Source organism: Solea solea, chromosome 1 (genome assembly GCF_958295425.1).
Source record: "Solea solea chromosome 1, fSolSol10.1, whole genome shotgun sequence".
Taxonomy (NCBI): Eukaryota; Metazoa; Chordata; class Actinopteri; order Pleuronectiformes; family Soleidae; genus Solea; species Solea solea.
In genome coordinates, this window is record NC_081134.1 from 35,019,566 (window position 1) to 35,038,054 (window position 18,489).

An 18,489-nucleotide genomic window follows, 5' to 3' on the forward strand; every position below is an offset into this window, starting at 1 on the left:
ACTTGAGGCTAGTTTTGCCTACCAGTGAAATTTTATATTCATGACTCACTTTTATTAGGAGGTTATCTTTACGTTTGGACTTATTTTGCAATCGTGATGAAAAACTAAACATATTGACTATTGCCATAATGAGCTTTCACCACTACTGCGTCTCCCTTATTATTATTCTCTCATATATATTAGTCTGACACCTGTGCATGATGTATTTATTGGTGTTGTTAGGGATTTAAATATTGCACAAATACTCCACCAACCTACCATTCTATTGATTGCACATTAAAGCCTGGTGCAGGCTGAACATCAATCTGCAGTGTTTTCCCGCCCAGCCCAGCTGGCTGTTTGATTGATTATGGGACTCTCTAAGAAGGAGGAGATGATGAATGTTTGTGGACCATTTCACACGTTCACTCATGGATGGTTAATGTAAAATTTGGCCTTTTAAATTTACACGGACATGGAGACAGAGGGTGGGGAGTTCAGAGGTGATCCTGATGATTCTAGACACTGGGTGAAGTGTCTGTGTTTTTGTGGTGAGGTGTAAGAGGCAGGATCTCAGCCTCATGTCCCTATAATCCCATATCACACCTAAGTTATGCGAGTGCATGTATGGCCTGAAATGTACAAAGACAATAGCACTCATAATTTAGATTAGTGCTCAATGCAACAGATGTTGCAAAACAGCTTCATAAATGCAAACACAACTTTGCACGGGCACAACCACTCCCTCTGAAAGCCTAATTATGTAAACAGTGTGAGTCATCTTTGGAGGTTGATTGAAGAACAAAGGGATTTATTATGATATTGATGCTAAAGAGAGAGCGAGAGGGGATTATATTTACCAGGCAACTGATTTCCCCCCCGAGAAGTTCACCTGGGGCTCAACAGGCCTGTCTGTCACACTCATCACACTGATAACTGCACTCTGCAGCACACTCACCTGGAATAAACCTGATGAGAACTGATCTGAATAAATCAGTTTTCAAAAGTCAAAGCTACTACACGTAGAGTAATGCGTCTGCAAGCAGTTTCTGCCGTTTGCACGTTTTGGTGCCATTTCTTGTGGAGTTATCGTGAATCTAACATAGCCGAATAAGTGCAGAGATGTTTCATATTGGATTAGTTAATATACCACCTCAAATCTAGATTGTTTTTTGACATACACTGAATATAAAAATGAAAAGCTCTCTTCTTGTTTCAAATACAAACTCCTGTTGTGTGTGCCTTGAGATTTGAAACCTGAGTTTTTGAAACGGGGTCTCCGGCTTCTTCCCACAGTCCAAAAACATGCAATATGGGGACTGGTAAATTGGACACTCTCAATTCACCGTAGGTCTGAGTGTGAGAGTGGGTTGTTGTTTGTCTCTATATGTGGCCCTGTGATTGACTGGCGATGGGTGGTCCCCGCCTATCGCCCTATGTCGGCTGAGATTGGCACAGCGCCCCCCGCGACCCTCATGTGGAGGATAAAGCCGTAGAAGATGTATTATTATAATATATTAATTATAAATACTATGTATGGTGCAAATTACTTACTTGGCCACAACCTCCAGCTTCGTAACTAAATTAACTGCACTGATATGAGCATCAATCTTGTAGCTCTCAGCCTGAAGTGAAAAAAAAATTCCTCTTAATATACAGTTTTTTCGATTACGAATATGAACACTTGATAAAAGTGTGTATGAAACCCATTTCCACATGTACAATAACATATTGTATTTCCGTGTTCTTTTGCAACAGTTTAAATCACTTGTCTCGGAAAAGCAAACATCATACATATTTAATATTTCATTTTGTGCGAGTAGGCAGTTTGTTCACCGTACTTGCTGACAGATGTATTTTGAATAACCATAGTGTTACAGTGATTGAGATAAGCTGCCTGTACACTCTGCCATTTACTCGTTTATATAGTTACGAATGCTGCAGTGGGTTCAAATGTGGTCTGCCATTATGGCGAGCAACTGCACCTGAGTCAAAGAGATGATGTTCTGCCAAAGTAAAATATAGCATGACAGGGATAATCATTTGAACATATTCTTAATCTATAGTGCAGCCCTGTCAAGAAAACAAAAGGCTGATATGTGGTTAATGTTGTGATACTATTTAAAGAACTTGAGACTTGGTAGAAAAAAGTGGCTGCAATATGAATTTAGGGTAAGTGGACAGAAAAAAAAAAAAAGCTGCCAGTGGTTCCATAAAATGAAAAAATCCATGAATACAAATTGGATTTCATCTTAGTGGAACATTTAGTGAATGGTTAAGACATTCCGGGAATCAAAAAATTCAATGAAATAAGCTTTTTTATTGTGATTACAACCTCTTTTGTTCTTTTCAGGCCTTTTGACTGTCAGCTAGGGATAATAAAATTCAATTATGCAAATGCCTCGCCACTTTTCACTTTGAACAAACGGCATTTGCTGCTGCATTGCCCTGACCGCGAGTTCAGGGAATGAATCTTCAAACCGATCGAACAAATGCCATTACTGACGGACCACACTGACTTCAAGATTGAGCTTCACCTCGCTGGTATCATACACTTGTCAGTCACTTTAAGGCCTTTGAGCTTTTACTCTGTGACATAAATCTGGATAAATCGGAGTACAATGCTGCCTATTAATCAATGCTCTACCCTCACAGTAACAAGATTATTTTAAGCCGGCGCTCCATAGGCATAAGCGGAGGAGACAGCTTGCGCACGCCTCATGCAAGGATGCTTGTTAATAGGCTTTCAACCTGCAGAGTAGAATGTGACATTGCTTGTCCTCTGATTTTTAACACATCAGGACATTTCTCTTTTCACCGCAGTCACTACATCAGCAGTGCCTCCAGTACAGTCTACTGTTCACCTGCAATGTCCAGAAAGATTAATTGATTGAATCTTTTAATAGAGGACAATAAACTTACACTTAGAAATAAATACTTTTTATATTCCCAGAAGCTAGTGTAAGTTTTTGGAGTCTGAACCGAACTTTGTAAGCAGCTCACTCTCCACACCAAAGTTCATAGAGGAAAATCGAACATTTTAAATTTTACAAGGCACACAGGAATTGTTCAAGTTCAAATGTGTTATTTTGTGACTTATTTATTTTGTGTTTGAAATCCTTCACTCTCACAAACTTACCAAACCATGCAGCAGCAGACACGCAGCTCCTTGTGAGCTTTTTCTTTTTTTTAATGGAATTTGGTTTATGAGAGTGAACAGATTAAAATATGTCTCCAGTCAGAAAAGGCTGCCTTAGGTTAGTTTTCTATAAGTGGCTTATATCTCTTTTCCTTGTTTCTCTGCTGTTTGTCAACTGAGAGCAAATGTCCATGTCTCAGGGAGACACTTACAGCACAATCAGCACAAAAAAACCCACATGCAAACACACTATTTACTTTTTCCAATGTAGTCATTTTAGGTGAAATGAACTTTTCCCATTTTAAAAGGAAGTCTGAATGACTGCAATTTTATATGTCACCACAGAAACACAGGAGTAAATAATGACTTTAATTATAGGGACCAGTGAATAGAACATTGAATATCACCTCCACCTTATCTTGCTCCTGTCAACATGTCTGCTGTGAAAAAGGCTTATATTAGAACTCCGAGAGGATCTGGAGCAAAATCTATACTTTCCACAATTAAACACTCACTGGTTTAAACAGGCAGCAGTTTTGTGTATTGACCTGAAACTGAAGTGGATTTTAACAATCCTCCAATCACCGCAAGTGAGAGACAAGATTGCGTGTGTGTGTGTGTGTGTGTGTGTGTGTGTGTGTGTGTGTGTTTGTGTATCTCCAATCCATTTTAACTCCTCTCAGTTGACCAATATCTCACTGCCAGTTTGCTTACAGAAGCACAAGACACTTGGTTTGGCTTTACACTGAAAGAATACAGAATACAGAATACACCAACACAATACTTTGAATTCTCTTCCCAGTTGGAATGGAATCGGCCCTAAGTTCTGGTTCCGATTGCAGATGGTGTTTGTTTGTTTGGGTAAAGCAAGTGGAAAATGCTAACATTCAGTTCAATACTGACCGGATTCACTGTCTCAGTGCGTCTGATGGGCATGCTGTTGATTCTCTAAAGCCATTTGCTAAATGTGAGCTGGAATTGAATCACGCTGACATTTCCAGTGGGGTAATGTTAAGATGGCTGCTGTGAGAAAGGCTAATTAGTTGTTTTGAATTTGGTCTTTTTGTTTACCCTTTGCATTGTGCTTTTTCCTGATATACAGTAAGTGGTGCTGAGAAGCAGATTTTCCATTATTTACTTGTGTTTAGTGCTTTTTTATTGTTTCTCGGTTTCTTACAATCTCAATATTCTCTCCCTTTATTATATATTCTGTGCTGTTCCTCATATTATTGAGTCAAAACTGTGTCCCTTTCATATGCTGCATCTACTGTATTCACGTTATTCAGTTAAGAACCACCCGTGAGATAATTGGAAAAGACAGAGGACAAACGGAGGACTTCACACTCTTCTGTCTTTTTATATTTGCATATCTGCCATGAGAGACATACTGTAAATCAAGGGAAGTCTGAATAGCAGGACTTCAGGTAGAGGAACTCTATAACTATAACTATATAACTATAATGTTATGCTAAAGAGAGTTAAATGGACTGTTTCAAACCAGCAGCAGTCTGTCTAGAGTTAATTTATCCCTCCTTTAAATCCACTCTGAGCCTCTTTGAAACAATTTTACAGATGACATTCACTGCTGTGCCGTAACCAGTATGTGAGATTGTGCCACTGCAAGATGATATGTTGTTGATTTTTCTCTCTTTTCCACAGACGGACAATGATTTGTTGGAAGTGTGGAATAAAACGGGGCACCAGGGGAATAAGTGGAACCGAGCTGAGGTCCCTCTGAGGAAGCTGAGGAACTTTGAAGTGATATTTGAGGGCATTCGTGCAATGGACGTGAGCGGAGGAACTGCTCTGGACGACCTGGAGTTCATAGACTGTGCCCCAAGTAGGTGACATGTGTATCAACAGTAAGAAAAAAAAAACCTGAATTGAATTGAATTGTTGGCCACTAAATTAGCTTATGCCTCTGTTTCTGTGCAGTTCCATGGCTTTTGATTCAGGGGTTTAAAATGCAAGTACTGTAGCGCAGATTCATTGTTCCAACATGAATCACTGAAGTGGAAAGGTTTGTTTTTAAGCCAGAATATCAGCTCCTGTCAAAGTAATCAGTCAGCCAGTCAGTGAGCTATTCAGCACACCACTGCATATTAAAGTCACTTTGTGCAGGGAGGCTTGTGTCCTTCTTACTGCCTCTTTAATTTAAAAAGAACAATGACTTATCTACTAAACTTTTGAGAAACAATAACACTTTTAGAGGCTGTCCTTAACTCATTTTACTGTCGTGCCAGCTCATATCTAACTTTTTAAAGTCTTGAAAATAAACCAATTATCCTTTAATCTAGTCTATAAATCACAGAAAAGCTTAAATAAGCACCTGAAAAGTTAGTGGTAAATGTGGCCTAATTGCAAAACATTAAACCTATATGGTTTTCCTCTGTCCCTATTTTGTACAACTATTGTCTGAGTGAGATTATAATCATAATTATACTATGACATTATTTTATGACCTTTCTATCTGATAGTTTAGGGGGCGAAGTATAAATTCAGACAAAGACTGGGAGAGAGAGGGATTGAATGGTTGGTTGACTGCGCGATGACAGTGGCTGTCAATCATCATTTGATGTTTTATGTATAAGACAGATGTTTCACATTACACGTGACCTGGCACAAGGCTGGATGTTTCCTCCGCCAAGGCTCTGTCTGAGACACGGATATAAACACAAACATACGGAGACATAAATACTGTCCTACACACAAACTGAGACATAAATCAAAACAGACTGAGAGGCGTGTACGGGGACTGACAAGTAGACAAACTGTCTGTCCAAAACCAAATTTGTCTCGCACACAACTGCACTATCAAATAATGTGTGCCTAATGGGTTTCCAACTCAGCCTATGATGGTATTAACCCTGCTGACCTCCTGCAGTGATGTCCAACTCTTTCCTCATTCCAGTCGTTACATGTCTCTGCCTTTGAAATACAGATATACACACACACACACACATACGCACACAAAGTTGTATGTGTGGTTTGTCTATTCCTTGTGGGTCAAACAAGGCAGAGCTGGAGGAAGGAGGCTGTGATTTCCATGACAGGTTGTTGTCCACTTTTGTTTACTGTGTCATGCCCCATGGTGCAGAGAAGAGGAAGTCTGTGTTTTAATAAGAAACAGTTGTTCCCTGCATTTTCTCTCACCTTAGATTCATTTTAAAATATATCTGTGTCCCCTTCTGATGTTGCTCTGTGTTCATATTTCAGACTCTGTGGTGCCAGTCATCTGTCCTGCAGTCACAGACTTTGTGTGTCACAGTGGCGATTGCATCGAATCCCACCTGGTGTGCGACAATAAGCCAGACTGTGCTGATGAATCCGATGAGATGGATTGTGGTGAGTAGAGAGAGTAAATACATTTCCTTGGCACTGTTACATTTTTTTTACCACACACATCCATCACGCTCTTCCCCTCTGTCTGTCTCATGTGTAGACCTTGGAGGCGACTCTCCAGGTGGCTGTAATTTCAACATGGATGCAAACCAGTGGGAGGAAACCTGTCAGCTCTTTCAGGACCCTGATGATGACTTTGACTGGAGGATAGATCACCAGACAGAGACACCGGGAGCTGGACCGCACACTGACCACAGCCCCGGTCAGTGCCCAATCTCCTATAATCCTTAACTTTTCATATCCTCAAATAACTATATAATCCCCTACTAATCTGATGTTCTAATCATCATCATCATCATCATATGGCAGTGGTTTCCAAAGCTGTTACTGTCACTACAAGCTATGCAGTGAGTAATGGCATCCTGAGCAGAGAATAAACTCACAATCCCTCTGAGTGTGTTGTGATCTGAGCTCCTCTGTGCTTTGTTTTTTGTGGCTTGTGTGCGGATTATTTACGTTGGTGCATTTGAGCCCAATCCTGTAAAAGTGTTCCCATCACGGCATTAAAACAACACCATAAATACACCTGTCAACAACCCACCAGTGTCTATGGCTGCACAGCAAAGCTAACAATGTTAACTAGTTAACTTTGACAGTAAAGTGAGCTGGCATAGTTACATTTTGTTACCTCTACATCAGAATAAGAGAACCAGCAGACACAAAGCTGTATATTTAAACTGACAGTGATTTTCTGTGCTTGCTCTCTGCCTTGTTTCTTAGTGACAGATTAATAATGTCTTCCAAAAACACATTTCTCATATTTAAAAACAGCCTGTGCATCCTGACATCCTCATTGTTTTTCAGCTTTCAGTGCACTGCCTCTTGAAATTACAACCTGACAACTGGGAAATAAGAGTTTCTGACATTAGTGTGAAGGCAGGATTAACGATAATACATCGCTCATCAGTGTCACGCCAAGACGGACTCAGCTTTACGGCAATGGTGTTTTTATTTAATCGAAAACGTTATTTTCCTTCTTTCTGTTGAATAATTTATCTCGTATATGACTATTAAGACTGGCCTCATCTATGCAAGGCGATGCAACATTCATTTGTATGCACTTTTATAGATCATCTTCCATCTTACTTGGTACATAAAATATAAGAACATGAGATTTCAGATTTTGAGTGCATTTGAGGGAAAAGAAAAAAACATTCCACAATGTTAGTTTCCCTATAACAATGCGAAAGCAATGATGCAAACGTTGCAGAGAAAATATTTGATCATCCATTAATCATTTGTTGCCTCTTTTTCTGGTATATTTGGTTGTAAAATAAATGGCTTTCAATGCTTAACCGCTGAGGCAAATTGTGTAGATTAAGTATTTGATTTATTGTATGTGAATATTAATATTATTAGTTGCAGTGTTTATTAGATCATGTTTGGAAAGGAGCATGACAGCACTTTTGCCCAAATTATTGATGAGTTGTTCTGAGGTAGGACACTGGATGCTGAGCCATTGAAGAAATGATTGATCTCACTGTGATGGAGATCAGTAAACTCAGCCATCTGTAAAACACACACACACAATCATGACTCTGAGGATATCATGCATTGACATTATCAGGTGACTCTGAATGATGGAGCATGATTTGTGTGCCTTTGTGATCCTTGGAGAATCATTTCTACACCACTTTTTGGTTTTCATTTTTTTTTGAGCCAGACGAAGAATCCGGTGTTCTGGTTTGGAGCTTGCTCTGTGCTCTGGATTGCATTGGCTTCCAATCTCCTTTAACTCATGTGGAAAACCCTAACTTTGTTCTGGCATCGCACAGATGCCGTCTCATCTTTGAGCCATAGCTGAGCTGAAGAAGCTCTTTGAAATGTTTGGCTTTGGGCTACACTATTTTAACAACAGCACAAAAAACTGTCAAAATATTATGTATATTGGAAACAACAGACAGACGTTATTGAATTTCTTTCTTGCGGTAAAACTGCGATTGTATGGTTGAGCAGGATTTTGCTTTCTCTGGACAGTGAGTTATTGTTATTTAAGTGACCTATACTGTATTTATCTCTGAAGGTGGAGGAGGGAAATTTCTCTACATACACTCAGCCACTCAGAGGGAGGGCGACGTTGCCAGGGTGACGACCAGGCATCCGTTTCCTGCCAGCATCGGTCTGTGTCACCTGCGCTTCTGGTTCTTCATGCACGGCTCAGACAGGATGGGAACGCTGAAGGTGATCTAATCTGAGACACATTTCCATAAATAATTCAAAGTCTTTTTGTTTTTATTTTGTTTATTCTTTCAGGAATCAAAGTGTTGTCTTTCCTTGTTGTGTGGCTTGATTTGGAATGTCTGTCCTGTTTTACTGAAGCCTCTGTCAATCACCTGAATCTCTCAGGAAATAACAAAACGTTCTTTCCCTGTCAGGAAATAATCTATCAAACTATATCTGTCACTTTTTGTCTTTCTTAGGAGTCTTTGTTACCTGGGTTGATTTCAACACAACAAACAATAAGCAACTGTTTTAAGAAGATGTGTGCAAAAAAACTAGTCGTAATAGTCATTGACAAGATGCTTAAAAGGGTGATTTAAGTGAAAATGCCCACAGTATTTATGTGATTCACTTACATTAAAATGCAGTTGAATGATACAGTTTATACAGATCTTCAGTTACTGTGCAAAGTAAGATTTTATCTTTACAAATATGGTCTTATTCCTATTGTAGATTAAATGACACAAAAGCAGTATAAAGCAGATCATAACATCATCTATTTAAAACAATAAATTATTAAATTAGTGTGCTACCTTTACATAAATAAATTATGACATTGTCTCAGTGGTTGCAGTGACAATTATTACATGGTAAAAGTTGTGCCTATCAAGTTAATATGGAAGTATTTGACCTGAAGTACCCATTGTTCTCTATAGGTCTATACTTCAGGACCTAGTGGTACCAGTCTGTTGATGTGGGCAACCACTGGAAACCATGGCAACCAGTGGAAGTATGCTAATGTCATCCTGTCCAACCCCGCACCTTTTAAAGTGACCTTCCAGGCAGAAGTGGGCGGAGACATGTGGACAGACATCGCCCTGGATGACGTCTCCTACACCGCAGAGTGTACGGTCGGAGGTAAAGCTTCTTTCTCTCTGTGGTTTTCTTTTCTGTTGCACTTGCAATTATATTCTCTACTTATTCCTCATCGCCAGCCCTGGCAACACACTGCTCATTTTTCATGTTGTTTTCTTTCCGCCCTCACTTTTCACCTTCTCTCATTTCCTCTTTTCTCCACATTTTCCAGCAACCATTCTCTTTTCCTCTCCTTCCATATAAACCCTTAGACCCTTGTGAAGCGTGTAGTGAGTTAATGGAGCCTGTTGCCCTGCAGGTCCACATAAATTCACAGTGGGGTCCGTGCCAGCGTTGAGGGACCATGTAGAGGGCAATATGGGGGGGAAAGCAATTACATTTATAATACTGTATTGTTTCTTGTATATTTCATCCCCACGTTCAAAGTTGACCTCTGAACTCACAATTAGCATACCTCTCTTATTTCATCACGTACGCAGATGTTTTTTTTTCGCTGCATTTGAACTGAATTCAGTGAAAAAAGCAGTTGTTTCTGTGAAATGTCCCACCAGGTCCAGTAACTCCTCAGCCTCTCACCTGTGGAGTGGACCAGTTCCAGTGTGCATACTCCTTTCAGTGCATCCCAGAAAGCTGGCGGTGTGACGGAGAACCTGACTGCGCTGATCGATCTGACGAAGAGCAATGTCCGACCTTGGGGCCCGGTACTCTTCCCCCTCAAGACAGCTGTCCAACTGGGTATTATCAGTGTTCCAACTCCCTCTGCCTTCCCTCCATACTGCGCTGTGACAGAGTCCCCGACTGCCCTGATGGAGAGGATGAGTATAGCTGCCGTGAGTGTGTTGGATTTTGTTCACACAATGCTGATTAAGTCTATCATCTCCGCACGACTCTCACAAGCGTTTAGATCTTGTGTCGCACGGCAACAGTCCTGCGCTGCACATAGGAGGTTATTTGTTTTCTGTCAGGACAGATGGAGGCAACATCAATTTTACGCTGGTAAAGCAAGACAGTTTCAGAAGTTTCAGAAGTGAATTCTACTGCTCAAATAAAAACCTCGTTCAACAGTTCGACTGGAGTAAAACTTGTTGTCCCCGCCTGCCCCTGCACTGCTGCTGTATACACACACAAACACTCCCTCAGGCAGGTTTGGTTTTGCTTGACAGAGCCCACTTTCAGATGGACACAGCATACAAATAGCGTCAAACTGTTAAGCTGTTCACGGAGACCAAACAGAGGCAGAATAATCAACAACAAAAAGACAGAACGTTCCGGACTGCAGCTTTTATCAACAAACAATAAATTATATAAAAGACACATATGGCACTTTTAATCTCTGATTGTTTCCTTCATGTAATTCAATAGGACTGCAGTGCCTTACAGGCAGTTGATCACTTTTCCTCCACGCAATAATTTCTCCATTAAATTCTAGTTTGTTATGTGAACTCATCACCATTCATACAGATGGTACTTTCACTGCGGATTATATTGTACAACCTGTTATACATAAAGCTTCAGAAGCATTATTCATAAAGCCTGTCTCCCATTAGCCTATTATTTGCATGAAATTATAACAGTATGACGTTTTCTGTGCTTATGGCTCCTTTTTAATATGCTTTTAATGAGGACGTAAAGCACTGTGCAGAGCAGCTGCGGTGTCAAAGGCGCTCTCCATCACCGGTGAAGAGAGCTGTTTTGCTAAAAGCAGCTCATTTGTTCAGTGACGATGCTCATTTATTGTTGTTGCTTCACTTTTTTACTCTTCTGTTTGTTGGCATAATTTACTGAACACTTTAACACTGAACACAAGACGTAGTCAATTGTTTCCAAAGGCCTTTTTTGTAAGATTCAGGTGAAGTCTATCAAACATGTTGGTCACTGAGTTATTTAACTCAGTTAACTTATATAGTTAACTTATATAACAAATTTCACTTTTTAACTTTTTTCATTGTACGTTCAGGAAAATAAATGGTTTATATAAATGTTCCTGACAGCCGACCCACTTGACTCAGCAGAGTTATTATTGATTTATTTAATGGGATCATATTAAACCTTTTGTTTTGTTTTGTTCCCCTATACTTTATTTTTCAATCTGGTATATAAATAGGTATTATTAGGCACTAAATGCTTCTACCCATCTCTTACCCCTTAGGTCTGTTTAGAATTAAAAATTTTTAGCATGACTATAAATGTTTTCACTTTCATTATTTAAGTGTATTTCAATCATTCTGGTCAGGTTTTTAAAACTGCATTGACAGACAGAAATTAACAAAATCATTTTTTAATTTGCCTAAAATCTTTCATTTATGAGCTTTTTAATGCATATCACATTATCCAGTGGGATAAATAAGGAAAGCATACACACATTAGCTCACAGATTAAGGTCAAAGTGTCAAAGGAGCTTTAAAATCTTTATCTTCTTATAGTGATCAATTCAAAATCTGCTTCTTGTGTTTCGTGTCCTCCAGCTCTGCTGCAGTGTGAGCTGGGAGAACTGGTGTGTGAACAAGGTCCACCTGGTTGTATCCCACTTCAGAAGCGCTGTGACCACTCCACAGACTGTCTCCCCTTTCACTCTGATGAGTCCAGCTGCCATGGTAACATATTTTTCACTTTACACTTTCTTTTAAACTTTCTTTTTTTTTTACTACTCTATTATACTGTATAATTATTTGACCTTGGAGATATGGAACAGACACACAGTGGGATTTCCTTTTTATTTCCTTTTTACCTTAAACCTAAATCATTTGCCAGTGATTTAACACATATCTTTGAGGTTGGTGACGGACTGGCATGTCTTAAACTTGTGGTTTACATAATTAAGTGTTTTTTTCATTCATGAATTCTGAATCTTAATTATTACAAGCTGTTCTTTTCTATATATATTCTACTCTTGTGAGTCCCAGGTCATTTCTGACTGAAGTGTTGCCAAAGCCACGTTCAAGGCTGCGTCAAAGCAGTGTGACTCTCAGGACATTTTCAAGTCTGACTGTTTAGCCTTCGAATTACACCTCACAGGTTACTGCATGCTGCCAAAATCTATTAAATCCCTCACCAGCTTTCCTGCATTTTCAGGACCAAGAACAAACCTCCATTTCACCACCAAGCCAAAGTAACTTTATCAAGAGCTAAACAAACTGGAGCATTTCACATAAATCATAGAGGCACAGTTGTGTGACAGCAGATGTACAGGCAGGAAGTAGATGTTTTGTGGTTCAATGGACACACAAATACTATCTGCACCGTTTAATGGATGGAACCGAACAGTGCACAGTCTCCCTTGGCAACACGATTCACTGAATTCATTTTGTTTTGTCAAAGCAGCAACTTGCTTAATATACTTCTGTTTCTGGGGGGGGAGTAAATATATCATTATACAAAGGTCAGTTTCTTTTGTGTGATTTGCAGATTGTCCTCTGATGTACTGCCTGGATCACGGCTCATGCCATATGCAGAGACACGGGCCTGTATGCACGTGAGTTACACACACAAACCCTTTTTTCACAAATTTTATGTTTTTTAAATCTCTCTTTGTGCAACTTAAAACATGGAAATCCCATCAGTTTTGTTTCTTTCCTTGGAAAAGCCACGCTCCATGAAGCATGTGGGAATCTGCTTATCCCCCACAGCTTCACCAGGGAGGTTCTGCCTTCATTTATCCACCAGTGCGGTGTTTCCTGGGAATCTCTGATGGATTCTCCGGGTCAATATTTAAACGACTCCTGATATCAACAGCCTCAGTGTGTTGACCACAAAAAAAAAAAAACCAAAACCCTGTATGAGATTAATATGCTAAGAGGTTGGCATAGAATCCCCTGTCTGCCCTTCAAAACACAGCTTCCAGACGAACAGTGAGCTCCGTTGGAGGTTTTTCAGGAAGCTCATGAATCTCGTTGTCTGCATGAGCAGCCCGGGAATGTCTGCAGCACTGAGATCTTTCATTATGAAAGTATGAATGCAATAATGAGACTTGCCACTGTATCTGTTAATATCATTATACGCTAGTGAACTGCAGAATTGTGCAGTCTTGTGTTTTCAAGTTCAATTCTTCATACCAAACAGATTTTTGCAGCAGAACGAGATACAAACATTGAGATTAATTCTTGGAGAAACAGGATAATAACGTCCCCGTGAACAGGGCAGTGGGCTCATTTCAATTTCAGACATTAATAGGAAAGTTCTCGTCGTCTGACGACTGCCTCACAGTCTTTATGCTGTCAGGGAAAACATCCGCTGTTACACCTGTCAGAGTAAAAGTGCCCGCTGTAAAGCCTAATATTTTCTCTTCAAGTATCTGTCATGGGCCACTTTGCATTTAAATAACTTTTTACGGCCTATAATATCATGGCAAATAATTCTCTCTTTATTTCTGTCACAGTTCGCTGCTGTGACACATCAGCAGTTTACTATCTGTGCTAAGGAGGTTACGTTTGGATGCTTTATGTCTCTCTCTCTTAGCAGGATTATGCAGAAAGTGCTAAACCAATTTTCTTGAAATTTGACAGGGCGGGGCATGGTCAAAGTAAGGGTAATGATACAAATAATGTGGTGTTTTCTTTTTATTTCTTTTTTTTAAATTTACAGACATTTTATTGAAAGCTAAAATTATGAACAGGTAATTAAGTGTGGATGAAAGTATGTGCTCTCAGCACTCTTCTTGGCTTCATATAGAACTTTTGATGCTGCTGGGTCTTAATATATAATATTCATCTGCTGGTTTTTGATTTTAACATCTGCATGTGTAAGATTTGAATGCATAATGTGTAAAATAGAGCAACATGTATTGGGGAATAAGCATGAATATGGGTGAATATCACCTCATCCTTCCCTTGCAATCATGTTGGAGAACCTGTGATGGCCATCAATTATCATAAAAATTCAAAATCTATATAGTTCGTCCAATATTGCCTCCTCTGTAGCAAAGACCTGCTTCTAATGTTATAATCATCCTGTTTTAATTTAGACAGTAAGTCATACATTCAACTGGTTGTATACTCAAAAAACCATCAGTGCATTATTATTTTAGACTCATACAGACATTCACTCTCACAGTCACACCTACGGTCAGTTAGGACTGTCTAATCAACCTAATCCTCAATCTGCATGTCTTTGTACTGTGGGAGGAAGCCAGAGTATGCAGTGAAAGCCTCTGCTGCACCACCATATGGCCCACTCTCATACACAAAGCAGTAAATAATAAATCTGACTTCTCTGATGCCTCAGTTTAGACTAAAAAATTTATTTTTGCATGTGGTCTCATTTTGTCACATTGTGTGACATTATTGCAAATTCTGCAAACAGGCAAAAACGCGTTGGGTTAACAGAATGCAAAGATGTGTTTATTATGGCAGCTCTTCACAGAAATGCTGCTCTCCTTCTCTCATTCAGCCTCGGATCTGCCTCGCCATTTATTCGCCTGTCTGACATTCCCCCAGTACAGCGGCAGCACCACCGCCACTGCCTCCTCATTATGTAATAGGTCTTCACCACCGTCATTCACAGTGCGGTGTGGTATGGAACTCCTGTAGCTGTTCCAGCATTGATAACAGCCCTGCTGTAGCAGAACCCAAGGCCAGTGAGGGAATCGGTATTTGCATCACGTCCCTCCACTCATGCTCTGAGCAGGATCCTCCGGGGAAAAAGGCCAGGGACGTCTCGCTGCCGCGGCCAGGCTGTCACACAATATGTACCCTGACCCCCTCTGAATCATAATGATACAGTGTGGCTTTTCTGGGAGCGGTGTGTTTCCCATTAGAAGGTCAATGTTGCTCAAAAATCAAGCTGATACTGAACAGATGTTGAATTGGAGCACAGTTTTCGTTTGGGAGAAAAGGAACTCGCTTTCCTTCCAAGAGATGCAGATTCACCAGAACGCTCCAAACTATTTGTAATTAGTCCGCGTTTCTGTGCTGAATGTCCCGCAGACAATTTGTCAAGATAGTGTTGTTGTTGTGTTGAGAGAGAATTTATATGCTCAAGATTTATCTCTTTTCTTTATATGTATTTTATTTTGTTTCACTTTTATCATTTGTTTTGTTCTTGCTCTTAAAAGAAAATGCTGATATTATTATCTATTACATGGCATGAAAACAAAAACATTTATTTAGTTTCACAATGTGTAGCTTATTAAGCTCAAAGTTTTGTGGGAATTTGATGACAAAAAAAAGCTTTAATTGGTGCATTTTTATTTTTACAGTTTAACTTGATATGAACGTTTTACTCACCAGGGCACTTTGCACCAAATAAAACACTGCCGAAAATAATGTGTCCATATAAATGTCAAACCTTCTTTTCCTCGTCTGACTGCAGGTGTGATCCAGGGTGGACGGGAAACCGCTGCCATGTGCGAGAGAAGCCATCTCTCTCCACCTCGACACCTGAACCACAGGACACACAGCTGGGTGATAAAGAAACACACCCTCTAGTCTCCATTAAACTGTCTCACCTGGATTTATCCCCTGTTCCCTTGCATAACACCCAGTGCCTCTGCAGTTTATCGAAGGCAGGATTAAATGTACCTCCTCCTCTGTTTAGACGCCGTGTACGTTGGCATCGCCATTGGACTGCTGCTGCTCGTCATTGGCGTCGCCGTCTGCTCTCTGGCTTTATGCAAGAAAAAAAGCTTATTCAGGTAAGTGACGGCCAAAAAATATGAAAGTGTTGTTGCCGAGGATGATGACGATGAGGAAGATGATGGGACTGTTTGCTGGCTCTGCAGAACATCTGACCAGATGGACAACAGGATGATGGATAACCTGGCGTTTGACTGGAGAGCAGAGGTCAGTGCACAGGAATCAATCATCAGCTAATTCTGTTTGAACGATGTTAAGTTTTGTCAGTTATACAAATCGCATTTGTTCAATTCAATAAGTGGATTTATCATTAGAGAAGGTCAAACGCAGATCACCCAGCCTTTCTGCTAGATTATATTTTTGATGTAGGACTATCGATCTGGTGGTTAATCTGTGCGTGTTGCATTCATACACGCAGCAGGTAAGGTCAACGCACTGACAATTAGAACACAAGTTGTAGTTTTAAGTGCAAAAACAATGATGTAAAAATGTCCTGCATTTTATGTGAACGTGCAAAAAACGATCACCAGGATTATGCAAAAAATATTGAAACAATTTGCACCATATTTATTGAATGAGGTGTGTCAGGGGTAAGGTTATTACATTTTTCATGCAATGAAAAAGGTGGATTCAGGCAGACTTTCTAAATCAATAGCCACAGCATTAAGAGATAAAGGGCATTTTTCTATTAATTTCTCTGGAATTAATGTGGATCAAGAAAAAAAAGTAAGCTGAAACTCCACATTCACTGAGCTCATTCACTCAAACACAGTATTTGCTCCCATCAAACTGTAAATATATATGTTGCTAAAGCTGTCAAATAGAATCAGATTATATACAAGTGATATGTTACACACACACAACAGATGTGTATGTATTTAACTATGGTCTGTGTCTTCATCTGCATGTGTGTACATATTTGCTTCGCCAGTCTCAGCTCAGCTATAAATAGAGAAGTGTAGGTGTAAACTGTTTCAGCGAGCAGTGGAAAGAGGAGCAAATGTATAATGAAGGTTAAATATGTAATTATATACACATAACGGAACGGTTTGATTTCGATTGTGCGCTTTTATCTGCATGATTGTCTTTCCGTTTAGTCACTGGATGAAGGACAAGTTGGTTGTCCCAGAGTTCACCCCAGGAAGAGTGCTGGTCAGGGGCTCTCCATCAGTGTCTACCCCTGGAGGAGAGAGGTGGAGGTGAGGTGTCTCCGCTCGGCCTTTACAGCCTTGACTCTCATTATCTGCGCAGAGGTCAGTGACATGACGCATGTTTCTCTGTCTATTACTCCACTGCAGGGTTCAACCTGGAAAGGCGCCAATCTGTCCTTCTCCAACCCACTGTACAATTACCCCACTGACGCTAATCGCACTGAGCACAAAAGCTCTGATGCATAAAAACAATGGACTTCACGTATTGACACTGCAGCAGGTTCGGGTCGGACTGAGTGTGCAAATACTTAATGAGTTTGTCCGGACTTGCTGAGACGCCATGTAGAGGATAACCACGCAAAGAATTCCAATATTTTGCAAAGAAGGAGTTTGAAAGTCAGTTCTCATCCGTCCATCCGATCAATCCCATAACCCTACCTGACCTTTGGTAAGACGCCATTTACAGCGAAATCATTTTAATGTTCTACGTGTTTCCCACACGATATGTTAATATGTGTTTGAATAAAAGCTAGAAGATGTATGAACACAGCTCTAGGAAAGCCTATGCTTTCTGAATGTAATCTATTGGTATTAAAACATTGGAACAGCCACAGGGATTAAACTGCAGGAGCTTTTTTCAACAACAACTGCAAACACTGTATAAAACCTTAAATACATTAATCAACCATTCTGGAAAATGTGCTCATTCTTGATCTTCATGAAAGTGCAAAGAGAGGATTAATCACACTGTCGAGGGACTCGGCCAGTTTGCTTAGCTTAGCTTAAAATAAGGGAAACGTCTGACTCTGGCTAAGTTTATAAAATCCATTCATACAGACATTTACGAGTTCCGTGTGTAAGAATTAGTGACATCTAATGCTGGGACTGCAGATTATATTAAATAGGGGATTCTTAATCCTGAAATCTAGTCTGTGTAGTTTGTCCGTCTGAGACGCTGTAGAAACAAGGTGTGGCGTAAGATAGTGGTCTCTGCAAGGCCAGGCCTCAGCACTTTCAGAAGTAATTAGTCCGGACTTCATTAGCTGCTTTAATCCTCACAAGTGCAAGCAAAAAAAAAAAAATTACAACCCTGTTTTATTTGAAAATTAAAAAAATATGTCACGAGTCAGCATCCTGTGTGTCAACAAGCCCAGAGGAGAAGGGTCATAAACAGCACAGTTAAAGCACTAGGTGATATTTAGTGATTGTTCAG

At 40.0% G+C, this 18,489-nt stretch overlaps 1 protein-coding gene across 1 annotated transcript in view; it reads left to right on the forward strand.

Annotated features, from left to right (window-relative positions):
- The window catches only part of malrd1 (MAM and LDL receptor class A domain containing 1), a 42,127-nt gene extending 24,240 nt beyond the window's left edge, over positions 1-17,887 (forward strand). The window contains exons 21-33 of the mRNA XM_058626715.1: positions 4,778-4,958; positions 6,335-6,463; positions 6,561-6,722; positions 8,544-8,701; positions 9,397-9,598; positions 10,108-10,386; positions 12,022-12,150; positions 12,962-13,028; positions 15,863-15,954; positions 16,088-16,184; positions 16,272-16,332; positions 17,223-17,324; positions 17,424-17,887. Coding sequence (XP_058482698.1) covers positions 4,778-4,958; positions 6,335-6,463; positions 6,561-6,722; positions 8,544-8,701; positions 9,397-9,598; positions 10,108-10,386; positions 12,022-12,150; positions 12,962-13,028; positions 15,863-15,954; positions 16,088-16,184; positions 16,272-16,332; positions 17,223-17,324; positions 17,424-17,522 — 1,758 coding nt within the window. The 3' untranslated portion in view covers positions 17,523-17,887. The remainder of the gene's footprint in view (positions 1-4,777; positions 4,959-6,334; positions 6,464-6,560; positions 6,723-8,543; positions 8,702-9,396; positions 9,599-10,107; positions 10,387-12,021; positions 12,151-12,961; positions 13,029-15,862; positions 15,955-16,087; positions 16,185-16,271; positions 16,333-17,222; positions 17,325-17,423) is intronic.
- The last annotated feature ends 602 nt before the right edge of the window (positions 17,888-18,489 follow it).